Here is a 16135-nt window from a genome sequence, read left to right on the forward strand (position 1 = left end):
GTTTGAGTGCGAGACGAGAACATCTCCTCTCCTGCTCTCCTGTGGGACCCCAGCGCTCCCCGGATGAGCCCACTCACTCCACGCTGCCCCCGCCGCTGGCACGTCAGCGATCGTGCGGGTGGGACCATTTGCGGGGGCTCTGCCTGCCTGGTTAGCGCGGGCCAGCCCATCGCAATGGCTCATCCATACGACCAGACTCGGCTATGCGATTCAGTTCGCTAAACGGCCTCCCAGGTTCACGGGCGACCAGGGTCAGTCCTGCGTCCGCCCCTGTCTTGCGAGAGGAGATTGCTGTCCTCCTGGCGAAGGATGCAATCGAGCCGGCCCTCCAGCCGAGATGGAGCGCGGGTTTTACAGCCAGCACTTCATCGTGCCCCCCCAAAAAAAAAAAAAAAAAAAAAAGCGGTGGGCTATGGCCAATCCTATATCTGCACATTTTGAACCGCTGCCTTCACTGGCTGCGCTCCGAAATGCTTACGCAGATGCGCATCACGCAATGCGTTCGTCCTCAGGATTGGTTTGCAGCAATAGATCTGAAGGACGCGTATTTTCATATCTCCACACTTCCACGCCACCGGCAGTTTCTGCGGTTTGCGTTTGAAGGTCGAGCGTGGCAATACAAGGTCCTCCCCTTCGGGCTCTCTCTGTCTCCGCGAGTTTTCACCAAGCTCGCGGAGGGTGCCCTCGCGCCCCTTCGGCTCGCCGGCATCCGCACGCTCAATTATTTCGATGACTGGTTGATTTTTAGCCCACTCTCGGGAGCAATTGATTATGCACAGAGACAAGGTGCTCCGGCACCTCCGCCCGTTGGGGTTTCAGGTCAACCGAGAAAAGAGCAAGCTCGCCTCCGTGCAGAGCATCTCCTTTCTCTGGTTGGAGCTGGACTCGATCACTATGGAGGCGCGCCTCTCACGAGAGCGCGCCGAGGTAATGCTGAACTGTCTGAGAGAGTTTGACAGGAAAAAAAAGTGGTCCCCCTGAAATTATTTCAGAGGCTCCTGGGGCATATGGCATCCGTAGCCGCGGCCACGCCGCTCGGATTGCTCCATATGAGACCACTACAGCATTGGCTTCACGATCGGGTCCCCAGACGCGCATGGCACGCGGGCACACACCGAGTGACTGTCACTGCGCTGTGTCACCGCACCCGCACCCCCTGGAAAGGACCCCTTCTTCCTACGGGCCAGTGTGCCCCTAGGTCAGGCGTCCAGGCAGGCTGTCGTTTCGGCAGATGCCTCCAGTATGGGGTGGGGGGCCGTGTGTAGCGGGCATGCTGCTGCGGACCTGTGGAGGGGAACCCAGCTGCATTGGCATATCAACTGCCTAGAGCTGTTGGCAGTGTTTCTCGCTCTGCGCCGCTTTTTACCGGTGCTGAGGGAGCAACACGTGCTGGTCAGGACGGACAGCACGGCCGCGGTAGCGTGTTCCATCCGGATGGGGGTATACGCTCCCGCTGCATGTCTCAGCTCGCTCGCCGTCTGCTCCTCTGGAGTCATACGCGGCTGAAGTCGCTGCTTGCTATTCACACCCCGGATGGGCTCAACCGTGCGGCCAACAGGCTCTCACGGCAGCTCCTTCCCCGGGAGAATGGCGACTCCACCCCGAGTCATGCGTAAGTATGCACTCCCCCCAGTGAGCCTACTCGCGCAGTTTCTGTGCAAGGTCAGGGAGGACGAGGGGCAGGTCTTGCTAGTTGCGCCCCTGGCCCAACCGGACCTGGATATCAGAACTCTCCCTCCTCGCGACGCCCCCCCTGGCGAGTCCCTTTGAGAGAGGACCTACTCTCTCAGGGACAGGGCACCATCTGGCACCCTCGCTTAGTTCTGTGGAACCTCCACGTGGGGTCCATAAGACGCGACGAGGAAGACTTAGGTAACCTACCGGTGGCGGTGGTTAATACCATCACTCAGGCTAGTGCACCCTCTACGAGGCATGCCTACGCCCTGGAGTGGAGTCTATTCACTGAGTGGTGCGCTTCTCGCCGAGAAGACCCCCGATCTTGCCAGATCAGTGTTGTGCTTTCTTTCCTTCAGGACAGGTGGAGCGAAGGCTGTCGCGCTCCACACTGAGGGTTTACGTGGCCACCATCTCCGCTCATCATGATGCGTGGATGGCGGCACCGTGGGGAGGCATAACCTCATCATCCAGTTCCTCAGAGGTGCGAGGCGGATGTTTTCCCCCGCCCCCCTCTCATACCCTCTTGAGATCTCGCGGTAGTGCTACGAGCCTACGTGGAGATCCCTTCGAACCACTCGACTCAGTATCCTTGAGATTTCTGTCCTTGAAGACAGCTCTGCTGGCCGTGTTGGCATCGGTTAAGAGGGTTAGGTACCTGGAGGCATTTTCGGTCAGTGACTCGTGCCTAGAATTCGGGCCGGCCTACTCTCACGTTGTCCTGAGACCCCGGCCCGGCTATGTGCCCAAGGTTCCTACCACATCGTTTTAACAATCAGGTAGTGAGCCTGCAAGCGCTGCCCACGGAGGAGGCAGACCCAGCCCTTTCATTGTTGTGTCCTGTTCGCGCTTTGCGAATATATGGGGACCACACTCAGAGCCTTAGATCCTCTGACCAGCTCTTTGTCCATTACAGTGGTCGGCAGATGGGAAGTGCCGTATCTAAACAGAGGTTGGCCCACTGGATAGTGGATGCCATCTCCCTCGCCTTTGGGCCAGGGTGAGCCGTGTCCCCCGGGGGTGAGAGCGCACTCCACTATGGAGCATCGCATCCTCCTGGGCGTTAGCACGCGGCGCCTCTCTGACAGACATTTGTAGAGCTACGGGTTGGGTGACACCCAATACATTTGCAAGGTTACAATCTGCGAGTGGAGCCGGTTTCCTCAAGGGTATTAGGCAACCCTTGGTGATTGAGGAAACGATTCGGTTGAGGTGTCGAAACACGCTTGCTGCGCCACTCTCCCTAACCCGGAGATACGTGCGCTTTTTCAGCTTTGTCAGTTTAGTTCCCCATTTCTTTGGCGAACCCTGCAGAGTTCCTCCGAGGCCCCCAGCACCTGACTCAGCGGAGGAGTCAGGTGTTGGCCCGTTACGTTGTCGGCATGCCCGCTGGTCAGCCCGCGTTCTGGGTATAGGTGCCTGCTATGTGTGATCCCCGCTGGCGATCCCATACGTTCACTCAGCCACGGTATAGTCCCCCCTTCTAGGGCAGGCTCGTGTCTTCCCTCCCCGCTAACCATCCTTATGCTAGGACCCCCCCATCTCTGGGCTGGTCCATAGATTGTCACCAGGTCTCCCCTCTGGGTAGCAGGTGAGCTCCGCAGCGTCCTCCCTATCGGGACTGAACGCTTTCCCAACGTACTGTCGTATCAAAACCTTTTTACTGGGTTATTGCGACTCCCCGAAAAATATAACCGTTTCTGAACAGGTAAGTGAGGGCCAGGGGACACGTTGGAAGACTGTGTCTCGGGGCGTTGTAGGTGCGCTCGCTCTACTGCGTGGCACACCCTTCGCCAGGGGCGCAGTAAGGTTCTTTCGTTGTGGCGTTTTCCATAGATTTCCCCATAGTGGAAGTTTCCACATAGCATTGGAGTTCCCCATCCGAAGGGGAACGCTACGGTTACTAAAGTAACCCTTCGTTCCCCGAGGGGGGGAACGGAAATGCTATGTTCCTTCGCCACAACGATTGTCCCTTAGCTGTTGAGCGTGAAAGTCTCTTCAGCTAGAAAAGGATGTCGAGCATGGCACTGGCTGCGTCTTTATAGCATGACTGATTGTCATTGACGCCAGCTGTGCACGCTGACGCTGCCAACTCATTGGCATTTCATTGGCCCGTTTTTATACTCTTTCAGATGATTGGATTCTGACGAAATCCCCATAGTGGAAGTTTCCACATAGCATTTCCGTTCCCCCCCTCGGGGAACGAAGGGTTACTTTAGTAACCGTAGCGTTTCACATCGTGAGCAGTGTGTGCGCAGGGCGTATGGAGAGCAGAAACAGTGCACAGGTGTTTGCCTTTCACATCAGCTGCGTCAGCAGCACACAGCGGATCGGCAGCTTTTGCACAGATCAATCTATCTCTGTCTATTATATTCTATCTATCTATCTATCTATCTATCTATCTATCTATCTATCTATCTATCTATATGCTTTTTTAAAACTTTTCATCTGCACCAAGGCCCGCGGCAACTTCCTTTTATGCTGTTTTTTAACCTGCAAGTCTTTATTTCACAAATTATATCGATCCTAAAGAACTGGTTGCTTCTCAAGCTCTATGAGGAGTGTCACTCATGTCTTTTAAGGTTAGAAGACAATTGCCTGTGATATCATGTCATTTTGTTTGATAGTCAGGATGATGTAGGCCTAGTTATAATAATATTTATACAATATAGTTATAATGATATTTAAACATGATCAAACTAGTGTGAAACTTACTAAGCAAAATTCACACTAAAATTGTTTTAAATTTGGTTTTGTAGTTCGGGCCCAAATAAATATTTGTTGCCGTTTTAATCATTTAAGTTCATTTGATTGACTATTTTAAAATCAGTGGGTATTATCGATGCATTTATTGGGTAAAATTGCTACTTTTACTGTCATTCAATGTGTTTTTGGTTCTTATCAATGCACTGTCACTGTAACTGAGTGTGAGCAGTGCGGCAAAAATAGACGTAGAAACTATCACAGCACTGCTGCTTCAGCGACGCTCGCGCTGATGCGCTGCTTCGGCGTGCAGTATGAAAGCTCTAATCTGTTAACATGGATGCGGGAAAAAAACATGTGCTGCTCACGCTCTGCTCATGCTTGTAGTGTGAAACAGGCATAAGAGGTAAAAGGAGTCTTTGAAGCTATATTAATAAAGTTGCATCTCTTTCACAATTGAGCCTGCTGATTGGTTCGAACCAAGTCTTTCTCATGAATTAATGAACAGATGTGCCGGCCGGTGCAGACAGCCAATCTTCACGCTGGAATGTACAAAATGATCTCATCACCGTGATGTTGCTTCAAAATTTCTTTTTAAACCTGAAGAACAAATTTGCTCTAAACAATGCAAAAACAACAAACTTTCACTTTTGAGTGAAATATATGTGTCCTAATAGTGTTTTTAGCAGCATGGGACATATATATGACTGCCAACATCTCAAAAAATGGGTTTTGCCCTGTAAAAAATAAATCTGTAAAATTTACAGTAAAAAACCCGCAGCTGTGGTTGCAAGTACTTTACCGTTAAAAATACAGTACAAACCATAAAAAGTTATTTGTCATTTTTTACACTAAACTACCGTATTTTATTAATTTATAGAGGTAATATATCTGTATTTTGAATTACCAACATCTACACATCTTTTGTTACACAGTTAGACACATTAGCACACCCATATGCAGGTGGTGATGAGGAAGTTAGATAATGAACCAATGCTCGTCACAATCAACTTTTCCCACAAACAGAAAAGTCTATCAATGTATAGTAGGTGCTCAGTGTCATTCATACAGCTACTAAACACCAGTATGGTAACACGCATAAAATAAAAGTCATGAAATAAACATTGTTTATCAACAATAGATGTAACATAAATCTCTAATGTACATCACTGATGGGGAAACAACTAAAAAGATCCATAGTAATGTCAACAAAAAGCATAAAAAGGGTTGTGCCATGCAGGGAATTCTGGAAAAATCAATTTACGATAATTCACCGTTTATATTAAGGTAACACACTGTTAACCAGGTTACGGATTTGTAGTATAGCATTTTTACAGTTTTTTACTGTTGAAATCACCGTCATTTTTTTACAGTGTGGTGTTTGTGATCCTTTAAGTCTTGTGGTATTTATTTGGTGTTGTGCAAAGAACTGTATGAAAATATTACTGCCGTTCATCAATAATATGTCCCTGTAATTATAGTGTAAAATGTAACAAAAGTTACTGGCATGAAACTGCCCCATTGTGTTCATGCTACCTAGAAATTGCACTCACACATATGTTTAAGTCCGTATTTGTAGAACCACAAAAGTGTCGGCTGAATCCTGTATTTCCAATCAGCCAGTGTTGGCCTTATTGGCCTGCTTTATTCACAAGTACTATCAAATGAATGGACTTATGCTATGTGATTTGTTACGAATGTGTGGAAAAGCAAGCAAAGGATGGGATGTGGATTTGATTATGACAGTATGTGTTTTTATACAATGCTTTAAAGTATGAATGCCTTGTTTTTAGCGCGCTCTCTTAGTACATCGTGGTTCTGGTCAATAGAAAGAAAGTATATAGTCTTTTGTGGCTGTTTAAACGCATTTAACCACATGAGTGTTTGCACTATGAAAGCAATCCAATCAGATGTGTTTTTAACTGCCTCTGAAAGTAGTTGAACACAAATGGACACAATCTGAATATTTTAGACTCTGTTTACCTGTATGTATAGAGTAATAGCTTTGTCCACTTGTGATCAGATTGACAAAGATTCATTTTAACACAAGATGTAAACAGAGGCTTAAATGCCTCAGTATTGTTGATCTTATGAGAGAACATATGGACACTTAAACGTAATCCCTGTCCATTCATTCCATCCAGAACCAAATGCGAATTTTATATAATGTCGCCAAAGCTCATAAAAGCCCAGTCTGTGCAGTTTGTTTATCTGCTGTGATATTCAGATCAGGGGGGATGTGCTCAGTTCTGGAGGGTCATCATTCAGTATATCCCTCCATTTAGCATGAGCATGTGATCGTTAACCAATACCATTGTGCTCTTATAAGACTCTCAGCTGGAGCTCAATTGTTTAATCAGGACTAGCTTTACTAATGTTCCTCTGTTTATGTCCTGAGTGGCACTGAAGTCAAATCGGTCAGATTTAAGTAGTCAAAGCATTTATTGTCAACAGAGGCAAAACTCCAGCTTCTGCTTTGAATCAAGAATAGCATGTACCTCTATAATTGTCCTATAGTATGTACAATAAAATCAATTCCAATTCAGGATCCAATCCCAGTAAAGTGCCTCTAGCAAGATTAGTTAAGGTAAGTGGTGTGGTCTCAGATTGCTTTTAGCCCTCTCATTCCAAGGTGTGAGGTTACCAGAAGCATTTGTATGCTGTTTCATTTGTGGCGATCCTTAAAACCACCCCAGTCTGTTGAGGTATTTGATGAACAGGATTTATAATAGATTTACATTCTAGAAAATAAAGTATAATATCCTTTGACCTGATGTTTAAAAATGGACAATTTTTTTTAATACCTGTATGATGGGCGGTCTTTTAATTGTTCACATGTCCCTCTATGTGTAAATATTGTTCATTTTGAGATAGATCTTTAGGTTTTTTATTTAACCAGCTGATTACTCAGTTTCTGTAAATCTGCTTAACTGTGAGGTCAGAGAGCAATGGTTCTCAGTTGGTGGGTTGCATGCATGTCCTTATTGAGGAAAAAAAACTAAAAACAATTAGTGTCAAAAAGTGCATAGATAGAAAAGCATAACAAGAAGTTTTTCAACTTTTAATAGGATGGAGGAAATGCGTCTTACATATTTTGTTGTTGATGTCAAAAAAATGTCTCTAGTACAACTGTGATACAGTATTTTGGTGCAAATTCATCTGTCGGTTACAGTAAGTGGAAGCTAGCCAAATTAGGAGTTTCCTGACATACCCTTTCCTCAAAGCATGAACAGATCTATGCAAACTTCAAACAAATAAGACCCAGACTTCATTAAAAACCAAACACAGTGTGTTGTGTGCAGTGAATTATTGGCTCCCGAGAGTTAGAAGTCTTCAAAACTGTTTTGATACTGTGTTGGGTTTCCACTTGATAAATGTCCTGAACTGGGTCCAGCAGCAACATCATGTGCAGAAGCAATGTGTTAAAAATACATATCTTCTATGCATCATGATTCTGAGCTGCACCCATGAGAAGAAAATTAAACAATGGTTTTGTTGCAGTGTCTCACAAACGTTTGCTTAAAACCTTAACCAATGACCAATGTACAGAAGTTAAACAGCAGAAGTGGCTAAATAAATGAATACATAAATATGTAAATGCAAGCATGCTTACATAAATGCAAATATGCATAGATAGATAGATAGATAGATAGATAGATAGATAGATAGATAGATAGATAGATAGATAGATACATACATACATACATACATACATACATACATACATACATACATACATACATACATACATACATACAAACATACATACTCGGAGGCCATCCTTCAATTCTATATTCTAAAAGTAATTTTTCCAAGTGAATTTTATTATATTATATTATTATATTATATTATTATATTATATTATATTATATTATATTATATTATATTATATTATATTATATTATATTATATTATATTATATTATGCTTTTCTTATTCTTTATTCATACAAAAATACTATTATCTATGTACTGAATACTGGGTCATAGACCATACATCAAATATGATATACTACTTGTTCTTGTAGACAAATGGGTTACTTCCAGTAGTTTAAGGATAATGTCAAAGCATTAAATGCAAAAATTACTATTAATGAGTCTTTTTGGGCTGTACTATGATCCTTAAAGTGAGACATTTAAAATGTCATCAAATTATTCTTGCTACTGTAAATATGTAAATTATTTGGCATATAAACCACCATTACACGGATTAACATTTGAATGGGTCTTCTGTAAAAATCAATGATAGTCAGAGTGTTTTGGCTCAGAAAATAAAAATATAGCTCTTCATTAGCTTAAACATTAAATAGGCTCAAACATGCTTGCTTGATGAATGAGAACCAATTAGAGAGCACTGCCTTTGGTGTGCTCCATGTATTTGATTGTTATCAGTGTTTATATGTCAGTGAAAGCCTTAGTTAAGTCTGCTCATTAGTAAGGGATTTCATCTTTTCAGAAAACATAATTTTGCAGTATTTTAACATTTAATTTGACCTTACCCTTTATCTAAAGTACAAAACAATTTAAAGTTCCCAAGCAACTATATTTATATTTATGCGTTGACAATGAAGGTACACATTTTATCATTTTCTGCTTTTCCCAGGAAAGCAAAAATGATATAGCTAGCCCCATTCTCTTCTTTTTAAGCTATAGATTTAAAGGAATTAAATAGGATTATAATAGAAATCAGAAACATTTGTTATTAGTGACACTGGTGGTCATTAAGTGAACTGTACTCATCAACCTATTGCTTGTACTTGTGAACATGCGTAACCTTCAAGAAACTGTACAAGATTCAATGCAACAATATACAGCAATCAAGGCAAATTCTTTTCATTGTTTAATTAGAAGTAAACTGAAATTGGAAATAGCTTTGCAGTGATAATGAATGGATAATGAATGTCCAGGTGGTGTCCACGCTGCTGAGTGTAACATTTAGCAGAATATGTAAATGTAACTCCTTTCAATAACACGACAAACACTAATAAACACGCACTCAAAAAAGGACATTTGATGTTTGTTCAAACTATGCATTTAAATTGAGCTGAAACAACACGATTCTTGAGTTTATTGGGACAACTTAATAGTTTTATGTTTAATCTACTTAAATTGGTAAATACTAGTAAGTTTACTCAATTCCTTCATGTTGTCCAAACACAAATTGATTGTGTGGAACCCAGCATTTTATACAGTTCAACAAAAATGACAGCAGTGAGAAGACCACAGTTAAGAAAGCATTTTGTCAAAGAGACGTGTACAATAGTTCTGCAATTCACCAGCATTGTGACCACACTGAAAAAAATTATGTCTCAAAAATTCTTGCAAACAATTTGTGTTGAATTTAAATAAACAAATTAAAATTTGTAATGTTCAAATTCATTTGTTTGTTTAAATTTAGCGAAAATAAATTGTTTACAACCGATTAACTTCAAAAATTTAGTAAATCCAAGGAATCATCTATGAATAATTTTTTTCAGCGCAGTGAGGTGTTGAATTATTCTGTTGATTATGAAGTATATTTCACACCATAGACTATGTAGACCTTGTATATGCGTCCAAGGGGTCAGCTCTACAGGTCTGGGATCATCTGTGAATAGTCTAGCGTCAGCCCGACCCCAAAGAACCATGTCTCCATCCATATCTGTACTCAGATACAACTCTGCATTGACGTACAAATTTAGGATTGTCAATCTTTGCTTTAACTAATCATAACCTTTTAACTAAATCACACTATTTCTGGTCTTGTGTAAACAGTATAATTGCTGTGTTGTTGTACTGTAAGTCAGATCAGTCTGCGAACTCAGCATGAGTGTGAAGCCCTTCTGCCATAAAACTGCAAACTATCTCTAGTAAAGTCTTAATTTTTATTGCATCTCTAAGGCCCAATCCCAATTCTATTTTTGTACCCCTACCCTTTCCCCTTCCCCTTGGCCCTTAAAACCGAGGGTGAAGGGGAAGGGCTTTAACATTTATCTCTAAGAATTGGGCCAGCACTACAGCACCTGCACACGTCATCATATGTCATTGCGATCTCTTGCTTCATATGAGATCAGACGATCGCGACTGCTGTTGTTATTCTAGTTGCTTTATTTTTTGGTTTTTATCTTCAGGAAATCACTGAAGGCATATATTAGATTATCATAACGATCTAATGTGGCAATAAGATCGTAGCTGTACTGTGCATTTATACTGTGCATTTAGGAGTTATGATTATGGATTATTGATTGCGAAATTTAGTGTTTTTTATTTTAGCAGTTTTGTTTATAGCATGACGGTAAAACACGAACTCGGTTATGAATATATTAAAACATATGCTTGTTTGTTGTAAAAATGACAGTAATACAGTTCGTAATAATGACAAAAAAAGACTAATTTGTGGATCTCCTTACTTCCGGGTGCAGCGATCCTGTCGTTGTAGCTGGTGTATTCTGGGAAATTTTCTTACCCCTTGGTTTTGAGTGTGGTCCTGAAAAATCTTTGTTCAAAGGGGTGTTCACCCCTTCCCCTTATCTCTACGCCTTCAAGCCAAAGTGAATTGGGACAACCCTATCCCTTCACGGAAACTTGCAAAACGAGGGGTAGAGGTAAGGGGATAGCTAATGGAATTGGGCCTAAGTCTTCTCTTCATCTGACACACCAGACTTTTATATTTAATTGTTAATCTTCATCCCCATCAGTTAAATTGGCTGCTATATTCTCACTACACAAAGTCTATCTAGCAACCTACACTGTAAAAAGTGATTAGTTACTTTTCCTAACAATGTCAGTAAACCTGTTGTAACTTGTAAATGTTAAGTTGAGCTAACATAATCTATAAAAGTATGCACGGTTAATTTACTTAACCATTTGAAAAGGGAAATCGAATTGCTTTAAAAGCAAAGGGTTTACTCTCTTTTTTTTTTAAGTAAAGTCAACTGATAACTTTTTTTCACAGTGTAGATATGCGAAAACCATTTGAATTAAACCCATTTCTTTAGATGACATGTTGACTTAACAGTACTGTATTGTACTTTCGATGTGATTATTGTACAAGCATTAATTTCATATGTCAAAGAACAGAAGAGAAGCTCTCAGGAATGCACGTAAATGTCACATTCTTTTCATTATCTATGAAAAAACAGAGTGCTTTACATAGAAATCAGACTACACAACAAAATATGGAGTCGGGGAATGTCTAGTTTTTAAAATTTAGTTACAAACCTGTACACATTGGCAATAATAATAATGGCAATAGTAGATTAAAAAAAGCCTCAGAAAAAAGCCTACAACTAAGGTGGGATAGAATGAAAGCATACAACATAATGAAATGAAATAAGTGAAATAGACTTTTTAGGTGTTTAAAGTGTGACCTGAAGTAGTGGATAAAACTTGATTTAATCCATGTTAAAGACATTTTTTCTAAAAAATTTTCCCTCCTCACAGAGACAGATGTGAGAAATCAAGCCAGCGTGGTGGTGTAAGAGATGGGCAGAAGGAAGGACTCACCGAGGATCTGTATGTTGGTTCCAGGTGGCGCCAGGTGCTGCTGGATGGTCTCGTAGAAAGTAGCCTCACACATCAGCAGGACTGTCAGACTAACCCAAACCCACAGCAGCCACGACATCCCAACACTCCTCTGAAGACACACAGAGAGCGTCAACGGTCAGCAACACACACACTCTCTCCCTTCAAACTCAAAGTTACTTACGCAAATGCTGTGGGCGCGTTCACATCTGAAATAGTTTCTAATTAAATCTGAAATCAGACATTATGTGAGTGTGACAGAAATTTCTCACAGCTCCAGACTTCATATCGACCGATTAGCCCTTTAGTTTGTCAGATAGGCCACGTTTAGCGATGAAAGTGCCAATTAGTTTCTTCAGCTACCTGACAGTCTGCTTTCCAATTTCTCTGCCTCCAATTGCCTATTCAAACTGTACCTGAGAGTTATGACTAAGCAGCCACATTTTCTTTACACATACACATAGCGCATTCTGAACCTGAATGCCAGGCTGTAAAACTACAAAAGCGTCTGGAGACTTATGAAAAGAGCCATGTGTTCGGTCTCGCTGCATGCGTAACAGGCTATAAAAATCACTGAAAGCAAGATCAGACTTAAAGTATTCATGCAGAGGGAAATAATAATAATAAAAAAAACAATTTTCTATGCATTATGTTAGAAATATGTTGGTAAACAAAGCTGAAACGTTGAAATATCCACGCTACCTGTATTGTCCAGGGACAGCTGTATATAAAACTCAACACTTTGTCCTCAATCCATCCATTGTGAGGTGTCCGGATATCCTTTGGTCCAGGTATTGCTGTCTTGTAGAAACTCTCAGTTCTTCTGTCTTCTCACTTTAAAGCCTGAAGCTGAAATCAGGGACAGTGCAGGACAAACAAAGAGCGAAGGAGAGAGAGAGAAAGAAAGAGCGCTCTGATTTAAAGCACAGCAAACCCGCTCATCTAACACTAGAATCGCCTCTTCACTCCCCTGAGCCACAGAGATGATTTTCCGCTTCACATTTAAACACAACTGAAGGGCGGTACTCTCTCTCTCTCACACACACACACACTCTCTCTCTCTCACACACACACACTCTCTCTCTCTCTCTCTCTCTCTCTCTCTCTCATTTCATCTCTTTCTCTCTGTCTCTTTCTCTTAGTCCCTCACTCCATCTTTCTCCTTCTCCCCCCTTTGCGCGTAATAATTTCTCCCAGAACACGAGAGCTCTTGGCTTCCAGCTGTACGTGATCTCTCATCTAAAACCTGCCTTGATGGAGCAATCGCTGGAAACTTGGGAAATGATGCCGGGCATTTGTATCTTAATATATCGTTCCGAATGGGTGATGGTGAACTGACATTTATCACTAACTTTTTTTTTTTCTTGAGCAACACAAATCCTCCCCTCAAGCAGCTGAGGATTCAATATTTTTCTCTCGACACGCAAACAGATTGTGGTTGTGATCTGGGAACTCGCTGGTTTTTAAGCCTCTTCTATCCTCAGCTTGTAATTGAGCTTCAGACCTTGACAGACCTGGAGTCACTTGCTTGTCACCAACAAATTGCTGGAGCTACACTGTTTTGCACAACAACAACAATGCACAAAAAAGCTCAAGACAGAGGACTTAATATAAACTGTAAGATGTAAAAAATAAAATAAATTAAAAAATGTTGGTTTTGTAGGGTATAATTGCCATTTATGTTCGAAATCAGTTTCAACATTAGGATAGAGAAATGAATTGTTTTTTGTCGTGTCCCAATATATTTAACAAATATATATTACAAAATATATGAAGATTCATTAAATTTTACGAGCCAAATATCATTACAAATTTAGTACAAAAGTGAATTAAAATATATATATATATATATATATATATATATATTTATGTATGATTAAATCTATATTGTAGTAGTTTTATTTACATTTACTATATATAGTGTTTACAGAGAATGGTCCGAAAAAGAGAAAATATATAGTAAGCAGCAGTTCTGTGGGTTCAAATGCCTTGTTGATGCCAGAGGTCATGGGAGAATGGCCAGACTGGTTAGAGCTGGTAGAAAGGCAACAGTAACTCAAATAACCACTTGTTACAACTGAGGTATGCAGAAGAGCATCTCTGAACGCACAACACGCCTAACCTTGAGGCAGATGGGCTACAGCAGCAGAAGAGCATCTCTGAACGCACAACACGCCGAAACTTGAGGCAGATGGGCTACAGCAGCAGAAGACCACACTGGGTGCCACTTCTGTCATTTAAGAGACTACAATTCTCACAGGCTCACCAAAATTGGACAATAGAAGACTGAAAAAACATTGCCTAATCTGATGAGTCTTGATTTCTGCTGCAACATTTGGATGGTAGGGTCAGAATTTGGCATCTACAACATGGGTCCAGGTATGGGGGATATTTTGTAAGTACACTTTGAGCATCGTGTCTACTTGAGTGTTGTTGCTAACTATGTCCATCCCTTTATGACCACAGTGTACTCATCTTCTAATGGCTACTTCCAGCAGGAGAATGCACCATGTCATAAAGCGTGAATCATCTCAGACTGGTTTCTTAAACATGACAATGAGTTCACTGTACTCAAATGGCCTCCACAGTCACCACATCTCAATCCAATAGAGCACCTTTGGGATTTGTGTGTGTGTGTGTGTATATATATATATATATATATATATATATATATATATATATATATATATAGTATTTTTATAATTATATTTTTTGTGATGGACTGATAGGATTTTTTTTATACTGATTTGAACAAAAAGCTTTTAGCTGATTCTGATGCAGATGTTGATCAATTGTTAAAAAAAATGTACGATATGACGATCTGCAAAGTCGATTTTTTTGCTGTTTAATATTTTTTGCAACAGTAACTTTCGTTTGACACATAATAGAACTTATTTATTTAAGAATCTTAACAAATGAAGCCAGTGCTGTTGCTTACCTAAATTATGCATTTTGCTGCTCTAGAAAAATGCTGACTCATTAAAGTGCATTCAGCTTCTTTTGTCGTCCAAGACATTTAACCCAAACTAACCAATGGTTTAATAATTCTGTATGTATGTATATAGTATAATAATATGCATATAATAATACACATTTATACATATATTTACAATGTCCTATTCAAATTGCAAATCATACACAGCTTCTTACAAGCTGAAGAATGCACTAAATGCACTGAAGGCATCACGCCCATATAGAGAGCTCCTACTCAGCCTGCCTACTGCCTCCCCTCATGGCCCGATCCCTTCCACCTGCCGATATTCCTCCCACTAAACACCAGTCACTTCTGCTGCTTCTCAATAACAGGGATCTTCAGAAAGCCTGTTTTTCCCTTAGTGGATTTTGTCTTTTCAATAGCAGCAGCTGTATACACTTGAGTAGAGTAGATCTGTCAGGACTCCTCAAACTGTCTAAACTGAGACCTTCAGCCACTCTCTGCCAGCTGGAGATTTCTCTGCTTTTCTTACGAAGTTAGAGTTAATTTTTTTTTTGGACAAGCTGGAGAGTACAGGAACACTGTGTGCTGAAGTCTTAATGTTTCTTACTTACTCCATTTTAAGCCTGATGTACAAGTTCACCCAGATGTAACTTTGAAATGGGTTTTATAGCAATGTCTTAAACAGTTTGGGCTCATTTTAGAAAGTGAAATTCAACTCTTGTCAGAATGTGAATCAAACTGTTCTTTAGTCTTGCTCTATTCATTCACTCTACTGGAACATTTAATTATTTAAACCCACTCCAACTCACTGAAAATTTAACCGAGAGATGCTTGAGTTTGTGTACACAATTTGCTTATGATCATTGCATTTCCTGCTAAGAAATCAGTGATATTTCTGGTTAAACTGAGTAGCTGTGGATGCCATAACCCAAGGATGCCCAAACTCGGTTCTGGAGGGCTGGTGTCATGCTCAGTGTAGCTCCAATTTGCTTCAACACACCTGCCAGAAAGTTTCTAATATGTCTAGTAAGAGCTTGATTAGCTGCTTTAGGTGTGTTTGATTAGGGTTGGACCTAAGCCCTCTAGGACACTAGCCCTTACTGCGTTTGGACACCCCTGCCATAACCTTTTCATCAAAAATGCAGCAGCAAAACATTTTAAAATAATGCAATCAATTTGAACAACATAAAGAGGAAAGAAAAAAATAGTACTATACTATATCTGATAACTATACTAAACTGCTATATCTAGCAGCATTTTACTGTAAAATTTCATACCCTATTGTATGTCTTGTTTTACCTCTTACAGAATTAGAGAGA

General features: G+C 41.2%; 1 protein-coding gene across 3 annotated transcripts in view; it reads right to left on the reverse strand.

The window, feature by feature from the left end:
* Nucleotides 1-12845, reverse strand: part of tafa1a (TAFA chemokine like family member 1a) — a 106236-nt gene extending 93391 nt beyond the window's left edge. For all 3 annotated transcript variants that reach the window (XM_056448620.1, XM_056448618.1, XM_056448619.1), the window contains exons 1-2: nt 12581-12845; nt 11861-11990 (exon numbers count right to left, since the gene is read on the reverse strand). In XM_056448620.1, the coding sequence (XP_056304595.1) occupies nt 11861-11978 (118 nt within the window). In that variant the 5' untranslated portion in view covers nt 11979-11990; nt 12581-12845. The remainder of the gene's footprint in view (nt 1-11860; nt 11991-12580) is intronic.
* Nucleotides 12846-16135: the final 3290 nt, after the last annotated feature.

The sequence above is a fragment of the Danio aesculapii genome, chromosome 23 (assembly GCF_903798145.1).
Source record: "Danio aesculapii chromosome 23, fDanAes4.1, whole genome shotgun sequence".
NCBI classification, from domain to species: Eukaryota; Metazoa; Chordata; class Actinopteri; order Cypriniformes; family Danionidae; genus Danio; species Danio aesculapii.